This window comes from Contarinia nasturtii, unplaced genomic scaffold (genome assembly GCF_009176525.2).
Source record: "Contarinia nasturtii isolate CC-2019 unplaced genomic scaffold, AAFC_CNas_1.1 Cnas_scaffold_630, whole genome shotgun sequence".
Taxonomy (NCBI): Eukaryota; Metazoa; Arthropoda; class Insecta; order Diptera; family Cecidomyiidae; genus Contarinia; species Contarinia nasturtii.
In genome coordinates, this window is record NW_022197981.1 from 2,808,628 (window position 1) to 2,821,743 (window position 13,116).

At 32.2% G+C, this 13,116-nt stretch overlaps 1 protein-coding gene across 6 annotated transcripts; it reads right to left on the bottom strand.

Moving 5' to 3' along the window:
* Window positions 1-1,372: 1,372 nt before the first annotated feature.
* On the bottom strand, window positions 1,373-7,179 carry LOC116340081 (G-protein coupled receptor Mth2-like). Of its 6 annotated transcripts, none has more exons than XM_031766282.1 (8): window positions 7,015-7,179; window positions 3,468-3,981; window positions 3,232-3,388; window positions 2,812-3,079; window positions 2,559-2,731; window positions 2,311-2,491; window positions 2,051-2,236; window positions 1,373-1,926 (listed from the first exon to the last, which is right to left on the bottom strand). In XM_031766282.1, exons 2-8 carry the CDS (start codon window positions 3,951-3,953, stop codon window positions 1,791-1,793), a joined length of 1,587 nt encoding a protein of 528 aa, XP_031622142.1. In that variant the 5' UTR covers window positions 3,954-3,981; window positions 7,015-7,179; the 3' UTR covers window positions 1,373-1,790. The 6 variants fall into 6 exon arrangements, with proteins under 6 accessions (XP_031622142.1, XP_031622145.1, XP_031622144.1 ...); XM_031766285.1 differs by having other exon boundaries at window positions 7,121-7,151; XM_031766284.1 differs by lacking the exon at window positions 7,015-7,179 and adding an exon at window positions 6,183-6,292.
* Between the last annotated feature and the right edge of the window lie 5,937 nt (window positions 7,180-13,116).

The window sequence follows — 13,116 nt, forward strand, 5'->3', positions numbered from 1 at the left end:
GGGGAGTCAATAGATTACTCCCGGGGAGTCAATAGATTACTCCCGGGTAGTCAATAGATTACTCCCGGGTAGTCAATAGAATAACTCTATAGTAAATTTTTCAAGGAAATAATGTTATACGTCGCAGATTCAAAAATTGATATAGTAGTTAGTCCATACACAGCATCTGAGAACAGCGTAGTTTCTTCTATAGTAAAGTTTACAAAAAAAAATTCCAAAAGGGATATGATAGTCATCAACCGTCAATAAAGACCCAATAGATCAATAAGACTTTATTCCTATACTTTTAATATATGTGACAAGGCGAAAAGAAATATTTTTTTGTCAGTGGCGTCGCCTAACGTGTTGGTTGACAATGCCAATGGCAAACCAGTGAGTAGCTGTATTTCGAACAATTGTGTCGAAATCATTCGCACCAATACATACTAACACAACGAATAACATACATACTAACACAGCGACTCAATTACAGTAGATGGCGCAACAAACAAATTTTTTTAACTTTTCTCCAAAAAACGTCAACTGGAAGGTCTTTCTGCAATAGATTGTTAAATTATGGCATACTATGATGGTCAACATGAGAGATTGGTCAACTACTCCAATTGTACTACATACATATCTATTAAATATATCGAGAAGAGAGTATGTTATTCAGCGCTTATAGCTGAGTAATGTCTGAATAAAAACATACTCTCCTCTCGATATTTTCAATAGATATAAAAATAGTATACACTAAAAAAATACAAAAAATACAATAGCTCTACATTTCATGTAGTTTGTTAAAAATAAACTAAAAAATAAAAACAAAACACAAATATCAATAATTATAATAAGCGAAGGGAGCTTCTACTTGTTTGTTTTGTATAGGAAAAATCGTGTGAGGAAATATATTAAAATTTCTCTATATGGGCCTTAAGGGTGATTTGAAAAAATATTAGTTTGAAAGTTGTTTATATAACACAGAAAACCACATGTTTTCATAAGTATAACATCTTATTGCTGTACTTCTCTCGCTATTTAGCTTATTACTTCTTACCTTAACTTTACTTAATAAATGTTAAACAAAAAAAATGTTTCAAGTGACCAAATATTTAACGCGTGAACGCAACAATATGACTGCAACAAATGAAATAAATTGCTATCAGTATTACCTTTATCCAATGCTGTTTACATCTCTTTTCAGTAAATGGTTTTAACAATTCCATATTATTTAACGATAAATTGAAATGTTCATCAAGTCAAACCTGATTAGATAGTTCAGTCTTGTACAATGTACATTGAGCGTGTTCTTTAAGACATTTTTAACAACCTGTTTTTGATCATTACTATCTCTTTCGATATGCACAAAGTTAAAATAGTGTAAAAATCCAAATTATTGAAGTATACATTTATTGAAATTCATTAAATCCATCAAAAACATTCAAAAATAACTAAGTTCTATTGAATAAATTTAGATCATTTCAATCTCCACATTTAATTCGCTACATGTAGAGAATAATACAATTAACACATTAACATTTAATTACACTTACAGGATTTTGTGAATTTGGTGTCGGAAAAATGAGTCTGTATCAGTCTATCGTTAACTCAAAATCTCATTGTTTTATTTATCTGATTCATTAAATTCTAATTGGCTCCCTGAGAAAACTCAAATATAAAATACATTTTGTCAGAATTTGACATGAATTCTCAATTTGATATCATTTTGTTTTAAAGAAAATGATAATAGCTCGAATCATAATGAAATCAGAAAATTTTCGAATCGAAAACCCTGAAAGGAGCATACGGTATCAACAAGTTCCTTTTGATTTTTCATTTGGACACGATATCTGATTCAAGACAATATTTGATGGTGCATAAGTAGCTGACGTGCTATTCGTTGCGACACTTCCACTTGTAGTCGCTTTGCCAAAACAACCTTGCCATCTAAATTACAGGACCGAAAAAAAGTCATCAGCGATTAAATAGTTCATCAGTTATCATGATACATGGTCATGCTGTCGAATCGCCTGTCATAAACTAACTAGTAGAACTACTGATATACACGAACCTTTTCTTAATTAAACGCACAACACGACGCTTCAATACAAACAATACAAATATCAATACACCCTGAATGGTGTTGCAGATGTCGGTTAATAAGAAAAAGTCACTGTTTTCAGATATTAAAAATGATATTCCTTCCATGCTCCAGGTCACTCCCATTACGATAAATAATCGTAAATACAATGTGAAACTGTAAACAAAAAGTCCATGATGCAAAAAGAAATCATTGATTTTATTTTATTTTATTTGAGCACTATAGCTTACTTGTCTTTGTCATGATTGAATTTACTCTGATGTCTTGAACTCTCCTCGTGTGATGTTATTTTTTTGAGATCTTGTTGTACTTTGCGAATTTTTAACGCGGTCAATAGGAAGAATATTATATTGATGGTACATATAATGCACAATGGCATATAAAAGAATACGAATTGAGATGCCACCGTTTCTGAAATTAAAAAAATTTCATTGAAACTATATACACAGCTTTGTAAAACTGAATTTGATATGCTTACTTTTCAAGAAACAGGTACCAACTCCAATGCCTGGTCGAATACTTTCCGAAATGGATGGCATTGAATCGAGAATAAAAACAGTGAATGTTAACAATGATGAAAGGCCCCAAGCATAGATCATATATAAAGTGAATCGCATTTTCTCGGAGAAAACAAGGAATCCACTGGTTGTACTATAAAATAAACAGAAATTATGACATTCATTTATAAAATATTAAAAAAAAAAACCATTTTATTAGAATGTACGACTCACCGGAAATTCCACCAGAGATCAAAGCTGATGACACTTAACCAAAGGAATGCGGATAAAAATGAGAAGTATATGAGATAACCAACTGATTTACAAATCAACGGTTCAACATAGTTCATTCCATTCAGTTGCACCAATGCCATGGCTGTGTAGCCAATGATGAGGCCAATCAAATAGCATAGCAAGCATTTGCCATGCAAATTTCTTAATTCGGGTAAACAAATATAAACCAAAATTGTGGCCAATATAAACGGTACGGATAATAACATGCCTAAGTGCAAGAGAAAAAAAATATCACAAATAAAAGTATTGTTTCGTTTAAAATCTATGGCATGATTGCAAGTTCAATTTTTGCGACAAAGGGTGTGAAAATCAAATACAATCAAATCATATTGTTCATTCAATTCCATGATTATCACTTACCATACGGCAAAATGGTGTAACGTGTTTCAAGTTTATCTTGATTTGTAAAGCACATCGCCAAATCCAATGTTGAAATATTGGTTTCTTTATTCAATGACGCTTTCAAGCAGTATTTCTGATGTGGTATCGTATTATTTTCAAAGAAAATAAATCCCCTCTAGAATAAAAATCAAAAATTACCAATTACCACGATATCGATATGAAAAAAGAGAACAAATCTTTGAACAAATCATTACCTGTGTAATTGTGACATTGTAGTTACTTGCAAGATAGACTCTATTGCACGGTCGATCATTAACGAATGCAAAGTGATCGTCCAATGTAATTTTTTCGGTTTTATTTTGTTCATCGATTAAATCAGCTGTAAATCCTTTGGCCGCACTATGTGGTTGACATTTTTGGCTTCCGATTATGGTTGCATCGAAAAACATTCCAATTGGACAACATAGACGAATGCATGGTTTTTTATTACAAACGCAACCACGAATGTATGGTTCGACGAAAACCCGTTCCTCTCCTTTTTCCAATTTATAATTTACCTTTGTATATTGATCCTTTGGAAATGTAATGCCATTGTACAAAATACTGTCGTCGTGTTGACGAATACCATCGGTGATATTGATTGAGTCCAGGTATTTACATGGCAAATCACGGCTTAACAGAAATGCATTACTATCACTTAGCAATAGAAGACCAATTACACTAAACAACCACACGCCCATGATATTCAATATTGACAGATGTATTTTACTGAATGAAAGAAAGAAAAACGAAAATATTGAAGAATTTAGAAAGAATAACGAATGATATAAGAAAATAATACCGAAGGATAATAACCGAAGGATTTATAGGTAGTAAAGAAATAGATTTATCTTAATTTTGCTGTGTCATTAACTCTGCCCATCAAAATAATTCTCTCTTACTCAAAAAGCAACAAAATGATTTTGATGAAACAAAAAACATTTTGTTTTAAATAGTGTGTCTATTGTATATAAACTTTTAAAATTATAGTTAAAAACCTGTCTCAAAGGGTTGGCTTTAATAAATAGACAGAATAGTTTATTTAAAAAAAAACACAAATCCAAATATACACAGTTTGAAAAGTGATCGCAAATATAGAAATAACGGAAACTGAATTCGAATTCTTATGTCATATAGTATTTTGCCACTTGTTCAAACCACAACCAAAACTGGATATATTCGACGAATGACACCATAAATATTGCAAATAAACAACAAAGGAAGAATACTAGGCACATCAACTGGTTTTTTATATGGGGAAGTTCAACAGATCGCCCGAGGAAAGTAGCTACTTTTTTAAAAACTTCCTAATGTGTGATATCGTAGGTTACGACAAAACAAAGAAAAACTCTAAAGTACAATTAATTGTTTTGGATGGAAATTTAAATTCCAAAAATGTTCCACTTCTTAAAACAAAACCAGTGAACACCGTCTGAATGCAACCATTTAAATGATGAACTTTATTCCATTGCGCCAATTTATATTGCTTCTGACATCTGACTTTGTTGACTATGCGCGTAATTGAATGATAAAAAGCAGAAATGGAAAACGCCATTAAAATACTTTCCCGTCAATGAACGATTTAGTTTGCAATGTCTATGATGAAAAGCATGCCACTTAGCGTGAAATGAAAACGTTTCACTAATGTCAAGACATCTTTCTACTAGTTTCAATAAATTTCAATCGGTCAAAAAAGATAAATAGATCTCACATTCAAATGGTTTTGAATAAAATCGTAAATTTTTACGCATTTTCAGTGGGAGTGCTTAAATGCGAACATGTCGCTATTTATTTATTTATTTTTTTTCATCAAGTCTACAAGCAGATAAAAAGCCTATAAATTTGTATAAATTATAGTTTACCCACAATGAAATGTGTACAATGTGTGAAAACATTAAATTCAATCGTGACTTTGTCTGACATCTATGGTATATTTCTGAAAAATGTTCACAGATTTCATATTTTATAATTGTTTCATCGCGATTTATTTTTCTAATCATTTGATCAATTAACGACGTTAATGCGGATTGAAAATATTCACGATTGATTTTCATTCATGTGATTGAATACAACAACTAAGCAAACAAACGGCCGATTGACAATGACTATCTGGAGTCACCTCTTGCCCACATTTCAACGAATGAAATTAAATGTGGCACATGTTGCTGACATTTCCAATTTTATTTTACTTGGTTGAACTTCATTTTAATTGATTGTACACAATTTGTTGTAATCGTTTCGCTGAGAGCGGAAAAAAGCGTTGTGCCCACAATGTGATGAAATCAACACAGAACAATTCAGTTTATATAAAAATAAACAGGCATGGCTACAAAAATGAAAATATAAAATGAAGACTCAACAAATCTGTCATCTTTTATTGATTCAAGAAAACCATTGTGAGATGACTTATCCTTGTGTCAGATTTTAATACAGAAAATGATGAGAATATAAACGAAAATTGATCTGTTAAGAAGAAATAAATCGCATTTCATTTAAATTCTTGGAATGCATGACTATTTTTTCTTCTATCTTTAGAAACGTGAAGTAGCTATGTGTCCTATACATGTTTAATGATTAACATATCTTACAATACATTTTTGGTTGTTGTCGTTTCTACTCGAAACAGACCTAGTCTGGTTTAATCATTGGCCTATAATTACTTGATATCAGAATATTGAACAGAACACATGTGAACGAAAGACCAACACAAAATCCTTCAAATACACATTTGCGTTGAACATTTTATTTGCAAATCAAACGATACTTTAATCATTGATACAATCAAGGAGTGACCACCGATTTCATGGGTTTGCACGTTACACGAAGGTTAGGTCACAGGATTTTCTATATATAGAATTTTTGTTCATTTAAATTCTTATTCTTTTGATTCGGTTGCCATTTAATGTCATACACTTAGTTTGGATTATTACTTCTGGTTTTTTCCCTGGGTTTTTATAAGTACTACACCGAAAGAATTTATAAACAAAAAACTAAGGTCTTTTTTATATAAACTGACTTCTTTTCGAACATGGCAATTGCCACTAATGTCACTAGTTCTACTGAACTGTTGTGAATGTGAAAATAATATCATTATGTTTAAAAAATGATTGGCATGGAATTTAAAAGTCATTAATATTTATTTGATTGAATGAATATTGTGTCCACAATATCAGTGAAATTGAAGTGTGTGCATCGCATTTACTTTTCTTCTATAACATATTATATGATCACATGTTTTGCTCAATTCTGATCGAATTTACTTTCCGCGTAAATAAATGACCTCCTCGGCATTTGAATAAAAATGGTTTTATTGATAAGCAAATTAACACTCAATTTTCCATTTCATAATTTAAGACGAAACAAAAAAAAATCGTTACGACGATAACGATGACATATATAATTTTGATATTTTTGATTTCGTAAAATTAAAATTTCAACAGTTTTTCAAGTCTGACTATTAGTTTGTTATTAACAACAAACGATCTTTTTCATCGTCATCGTCATCGTCGTCGCCATCGTCGTTTTATTCTTCTTAATACACTCCCACTTTCTTACACACATCTTTCGTCACATATAATACCCGAATGTGTCGTTTGAAATGATATAAATCAAATGACGAACGTAAATAATGTAAACAACTTTATGCTAATTGTTCAAGACACTTTGAACATTTCGACAAATCATCAAATTAACGACAATTTAAATGTTTACAACTACGTAACCAATTTCTCTAAAATAATAGATTTTCAACTACAAAATTACCGAGTATTATTTTTAAACAAATTTTGGATAAATTGATAGCTTTTTGTCTTTTGTGATTTTCCTTTTACTTCTTCTTGAAAATCGAAAAAAATGACGAATTTTTTACACTCAATGTACGCTGTCACATCACTCCTGTGTTGTTCAGTACATGCTGCTTCGTCGATGTTTAAAAACAAACTAATCCCCTGAGTAACTCTCGATATTATCACACTGCTGATGTGCGTTGTGTATTGTGCAACCTGGTTGATATTGAGCGGCTTTTTCATGATTTGGTAAGAGAGTATTTGGTATTTGTTGTTGTTTCATGTGTGCGGCAATGCCTGTTTGTTTATATTAACATTATTCATTTTTGTATCATTTTTATAGTGTATTGGTGTGTCGATATGGCATTCGATCAGGTTCTTGGTGAATTTCCGGAATTTGCTTTAGTCACGTTATCACAGATGTACACCATGTGTGCTTATTTTGTTAAAAGTTTTTTTCTTCAGCAAAGCTTTTAAACCAACTTCGTGCATTTTAACTTCAATTTTAAAGTTAAGATGTCGTTCGTGTGAGTATTATAAATTTATTTAAATTGGAAATTCAGTTTAACTTCAAACCTTAAAGTGGTTTTTTGCGATATTTTTTTTAAATATTGAAATGTCATTATGTCTCTCAGTAGATCAGATAACTCATTGGACAAAAAGTATATTAGGAGTGTCTCACACCTAATTTGTTAGTACAGCACTTGCTTAATTATTTATTTTAAAAAAAAACAAATTTATGTATCCCATGCTGTTCATTATATCCAAAAATAATATGTTCTTGTCGTTGATGATGTCATGTAGTGATAACGGGTTGCAAAATGCCAGTTATAGGATATTATATCCACTTGTAATCCATAAAATGGACTGTAATTAAAAAAAAGAAAGAAGAGAAAAGTCTGCTGCTTGGCACCACAGCGATAATAAATAAGCACACAAATTTCCCAAAGGGATTGAATGAAATAACATATATTGTTGACGATATTTATGTGTCCATCCATCCAATAATATTCGCATGCATTTTGTTTTCACGAATTTATCTCTTTATAGCTATGTTTTGACCGAAATAACAACCAAAACCAAAATATGTTTACAAAAATATCGCTTTTGAACCGATGACATTTATCAGATCTCATGGGATTTGAATGTGGTTTCGCATTTAAGCCATGACGTACTATATAAAACGCAGTTAAACTGATGGCCACATATTGATTTTAAAATTTGTATGCATTTATTTCATGCTGGCAAATGGCTAAATAAAAGGAACATACAAATTTCACAAATGTTCAATTATTAGATAGAAAAATGTCTTTGTAACAGAGTTCCGTACAATGATTACAAAGTAAAATTCCGAAAAACTCAATTCCAAATTTATTAAAAGACATTTTGACAGTAGAGAGATCTCTTATCAGCTATGTGTGGCAACTCGTGTCAGTCAAAACCACGCGATTTTTATCTCGCAACACATTTCTCTGAAATTGAAGAAAATGGTTAGATTAGTTCGACGGAAATGAATTTTTGGTCAAAAGAATCATTCCACACATGAGCTCAAAATCCATTGTGTGTGTGTGTGTGTGTGTGTTCGCTAAGAATGTCGTTGTACATAAATACAAATGTGACAAAATATGGTTTTGTTTTAAAATGAAAACGATCAACATCAAAGACGCGAGTACGTAAAATGAAGACTCGAAGGCCACATATTGTTTTTAAATGCATTTCGGTGTGTGTTGTTTTGCTTTTAGAATGTGTGCACATATCATACAGCATGACTCATGCATGGAGGAGTGAATGTGCCTTGGGAATATTTAATGTGTATTGCTTTCCATCTAGATCTGAATTCACATGAGCACAACATAATCACAAAACATGAGCTCTTCGAAAAAATTCTTCGAAATTAATATGCTTGAAATAGTTCGGTGTTGGTCTTCTGTTTTAAAACAGTTTGAGCGATTTTCCACACAATGAATGTATTAGTTCCAGCAATGCAAGAGGATAAAGGCAAAAGGAAATAACACCATAATATAATTGATTCATTTCAATGAGATCTTCAATTGTACATCACTAAACCATGCATCCTTCTTTTTCAAGGTGAGATTTTTTTTTGAACTTCTTTTTTTGTGCATCTTCTTTTTTCTTTTTCTCATTTATCTATGCTTTACAAGAGTGTAAAAGAGTTTCGTTGGTGTTGTGCACCATTTTTAGACGATCGTACTGCTTCTGTATGGGAATATAGCCCTCATATATGATGTATGTGACCATTGCAAAGATTTTGTTCGAAGTTTGGCTCTGTTGATTGCTTGTTGCAATATACCAATGATTGCTATGTTGCTATATCGACACACAACAACCATTTTTCCCACACTACATTGCACACAGTGCACATACACATTGTGCCAGCCCATTCAATGACCAATATGAGCATTTCAAGTAAAAAAAAAAAACTTTTTTATTAGCAATCATGTAACTGCTGCCGATTCAGTGGCTGTAAAACCAGTTGTTTTCAATCAGTCGGTGATTTGTTTCTCATTATTTGATTCGAATGTTATGCACGGCACAATAATAAAATTGGCTGTTTGGCACTCTCTTGAGCTGAACATAATATTCTAGCATTATCATTTTCATGCAGAATGCGCACCAAACAACAAGAATTTTCATTTGATGCATTGGCATTAGTTCATGAATGATTTTCTATCTCTATGATATCTTAAGTGTGATGATTCAGTAGAAATCGTTGGCCTTAACAATCAAGAATATGGCATTTATTGTGCCTTTTTTTCGTCAGTGTATTGCAGGGTCGTGAGATTCACGGAAGAAGATGAAAATGTTTTGATCAATTACGGTAGGTATGTCGTTAATAAGTTTTAGTCTTGAAATCTTGAAATCTTGAAATTTTAAAGTGTTCGATCACATACTGTGCCGCTTTCAGGTGTGTCTGAAGATTTGTCTCAAGATAAAAATGGCTTTTAATCGAAGAGAGCAGAAAAAGAAAGAGAGATGAAAATCCTCAAGCTGAAGACACACAACAACACACAAAAATAACACACATACGAAATGTGACATATGAAATGCAACGTAATAAATTGGATTCTCACATAAAGAGGTGAATGAGATGCAATTGCTTCGTGTGAAATGACGCACAAAACTAGTTTGAAAATGGGAACGCACACAAGTGCACACCGATGGAAACATCAACGCGTTAAATAATCAAGTTGGTAAATTCGAGTGGACGATCGACGCCGCGATAGTGAAAGACGAAAAAAAAAAAAACAAATCAATAAAACGAATTGATATAAACTCGATGCACTTGTTAACGAAAGTGGGCGCAATCTTTTTTCGCTACTTAAATGATGATTGCTCTTTAAGTGCTTTCGCATGAATATATAAATCAGTCAAGTCTCTCTCACTTTCGTGCAACCGCATCACATCGATTTTCAACGATATTCGTTCCAAAACAAGTATTTTGATTTCGCCTTCTCTTTACATCTCTATCTCTGTCTTGCTATCGATGTTCAATCCATGTTAAACTTTCCAAAATACACCGAAAAAAAATAATGCCCGCAGAACAACAACAAATATTGACCACGATATAAATGAAATGAACGGATTGAAAATGAATAACGACGTTATTAACATAATAATAACTTACGATGAGATTAACAAATACACAAGGGACACAAAAAATCAAACGTCCACGCGGCTGCACTTTGCCATCGCCTGTCCGAAATCATATATGTTGCCCGTATGCAAAACAAAGTGTCGAAATTGGAATAAGAAAAATCTCCTTGCGCTTTGATTTCGGATCAGTCTGAATCTACGTAATAATGATTACCTATTCAACTGCAAAGAGTATATCGTTAAAGCGTTTATGACCGTATGAGTATTCATATCTGGCTAATATTTTATTGATTCTCATGTAATAAGAATGGTTTACAGCTAGAAATTGCTCGCAATTTGCTGTTTAACTTTGTTTCTTCGTTTTCATCGTCTGATGTAATTGGCTATTGCTGTCAAAAGCGCGTCGAAGAAGCGCATTCAATATGCGTGAATGTTAAACATTTTCAAACCGAAAAAAAGAGATATCATAAAACTAATTTATGAGCAATAAAATCGTATGAGTGCATATTGGTCGTAAATTCATTTCGATAATAACGATAGATAATGTCTTGAAATATGTGCATCCGCAGTGTGTGACCATTCAAATTGATTAAATGTTGACTAAATGTCTTAATTGCATTTCCAGCGATCCTTATGGTTGTGAACAGCATTCTCCTTCACATGCACCATCGCGCACATTTCAAATGTTCTAAATTAAATTCATGACATTTATTGAAAACTATATAAAGTGATTAACAATACTAGAAAAGTGCTAATATTCTCCAATGCCAAGCTTAATGGGGTATGTGAACTTCGTGGCTCGCGAGCATCTTATCGAGATGGTGATGTTGTGCATGTAGAGTGGTATACATGGAAACCACAAACATGAGTACGCCCGCGTCCATAAATGACATGCGGCAAGAAAATACGAAAAATAAAATGAAAACGACTGGTTTTGACCATTTCAGCTGTGACCAATTTTAATATGTGAATCGCATTTAAAATTCTCATTACTAAAGTATGTCTGGTGAGGTAAACTATTTCGATTACCTTCTATGTGCCACGAAGAAGAAGAAAAAATGGGCAAACATTTCATTGTTTTCAGTGGCTTAGCAATAAAATCGATTAAACAATTTATCTGATGTGACAGCATAGAATTTCATTTACCAAGAATGCTACAGCCGATGACAATGATAAAAACAACAACTACGATAATGATGACGACGGTCAGACATCGTTCAAATCGCATAGATTTTTACTAAATTCAATTGTAAATTTGCCAATCATAGTTGATGTCAATTTTAATAAATTATTAAAGTGGATTAGAATTCACGTTAATTTCGGATTAGCTTGTAATTATTCATTTAACGATAAATGCTCAAACACAACCGATTGAATAGCGAAAAAGTAACACATCTTTTTTTGTTTGTTCATAACATGAAATAAACTTTTCAAAGAAAAAATAATCATTGAATAAAAGTCCCGTTGGTTGGGCATACTATTTGAAAATTTCAATGGGATGCGAATATAAATGGTTATTGAAAATTAAGATTTAATTATCTAATTGTGCACAACGGAGATCTCACTTCATGGGCATTTTGCCAACTGGTTCTATAAAGAAAAAAAAATCAGCGAACTGAAAAGAACGAGACAACAGGCAACAAGATAAAATTTAATAGAGTTTTTGCTACTTGAGAACGCAATTCATCGTTAAATACTTGAAGAAAAATCGTTTGAACAGTGTAAATACGCCAACAAAATCAATTGAATTTTACCCATAGCTAGTTGAGCGAAACGAATGAACTAACGATGAAAAAAAATGTTTTGAACCAAACCATACAAAAAACTCGCAACAATTTTTTTTTTTTCATTTAAGCTTACAGAATGACAGGCGTGCGAGATTCGCCAGAAATATTAAATGTTCAGAATCATTTTTTACTCTGCTGAAACGGGTACACATTTCATGTGGAATAGAATATACGGGATTCTATTAGTTTGCATGCATTTTGTAAACTAAAAAAAATGTTGATGCCATAAAAGAAACCGACTCAAAAATATTTCACTGAATCTTCAAAATGATGAAAAGACTCACAGCGTTTAAATTAAGCAACAACAAGAAAAAGCGGAAAAAAAATCAAAATGTATGATCGCAAATGATGAAGAAAAACCCTCAAGAATTGGAGAGAAAAAAGCACATCGAATGAAAAACATTTTACAGGAAAGCGAAACAAGCTTAAAGATCTAGAATGCTGAAGGTGTACAAGTACATGTACCAATCTATCGCATTCACAAATGGTAACGAGAACAAAACTCCTATTAAATAATGCCGTGGTCTAAAATACGGTCTGAAATCTATAGATATATAATATACGTATATAAAATATTTGAGCATGCTGCAATAATAATCAACCTGTGCTCGCGCACATGCAATTTTTCCCCTTTTTTCAATCGTTGCGCGCTTTGTTTAATTCTGTTCAACTTCATC

What these genes read in the sequence shown, in the direction of transcription:
- LOC116340081 (XM_031766282.1), bottom strand. Translation starts at nt 3,953, where the DNA reads ATGGGCGTGTGGTTGTTTAGTGTAATTGGTCTTCTATTGCTAAGTGAT. An exon ending in ACAATGTCACAATTACACAG is followed by an intron (nt 3,389 to 3,467) that starts GTAATGATTTGT and finishes TTTTTATTCTAG; the next exon opens with AGGGGATTTATTTTCTTTGA. An exon ending in TTACACCATTTTGCCGTATG is followed by an intron (nt 3,080 to 3,231) that starts GTAAGTGATAAT and finishes TCTTGCACTTAG; the next exon opens with GCATGTTATTATCCGTACCG.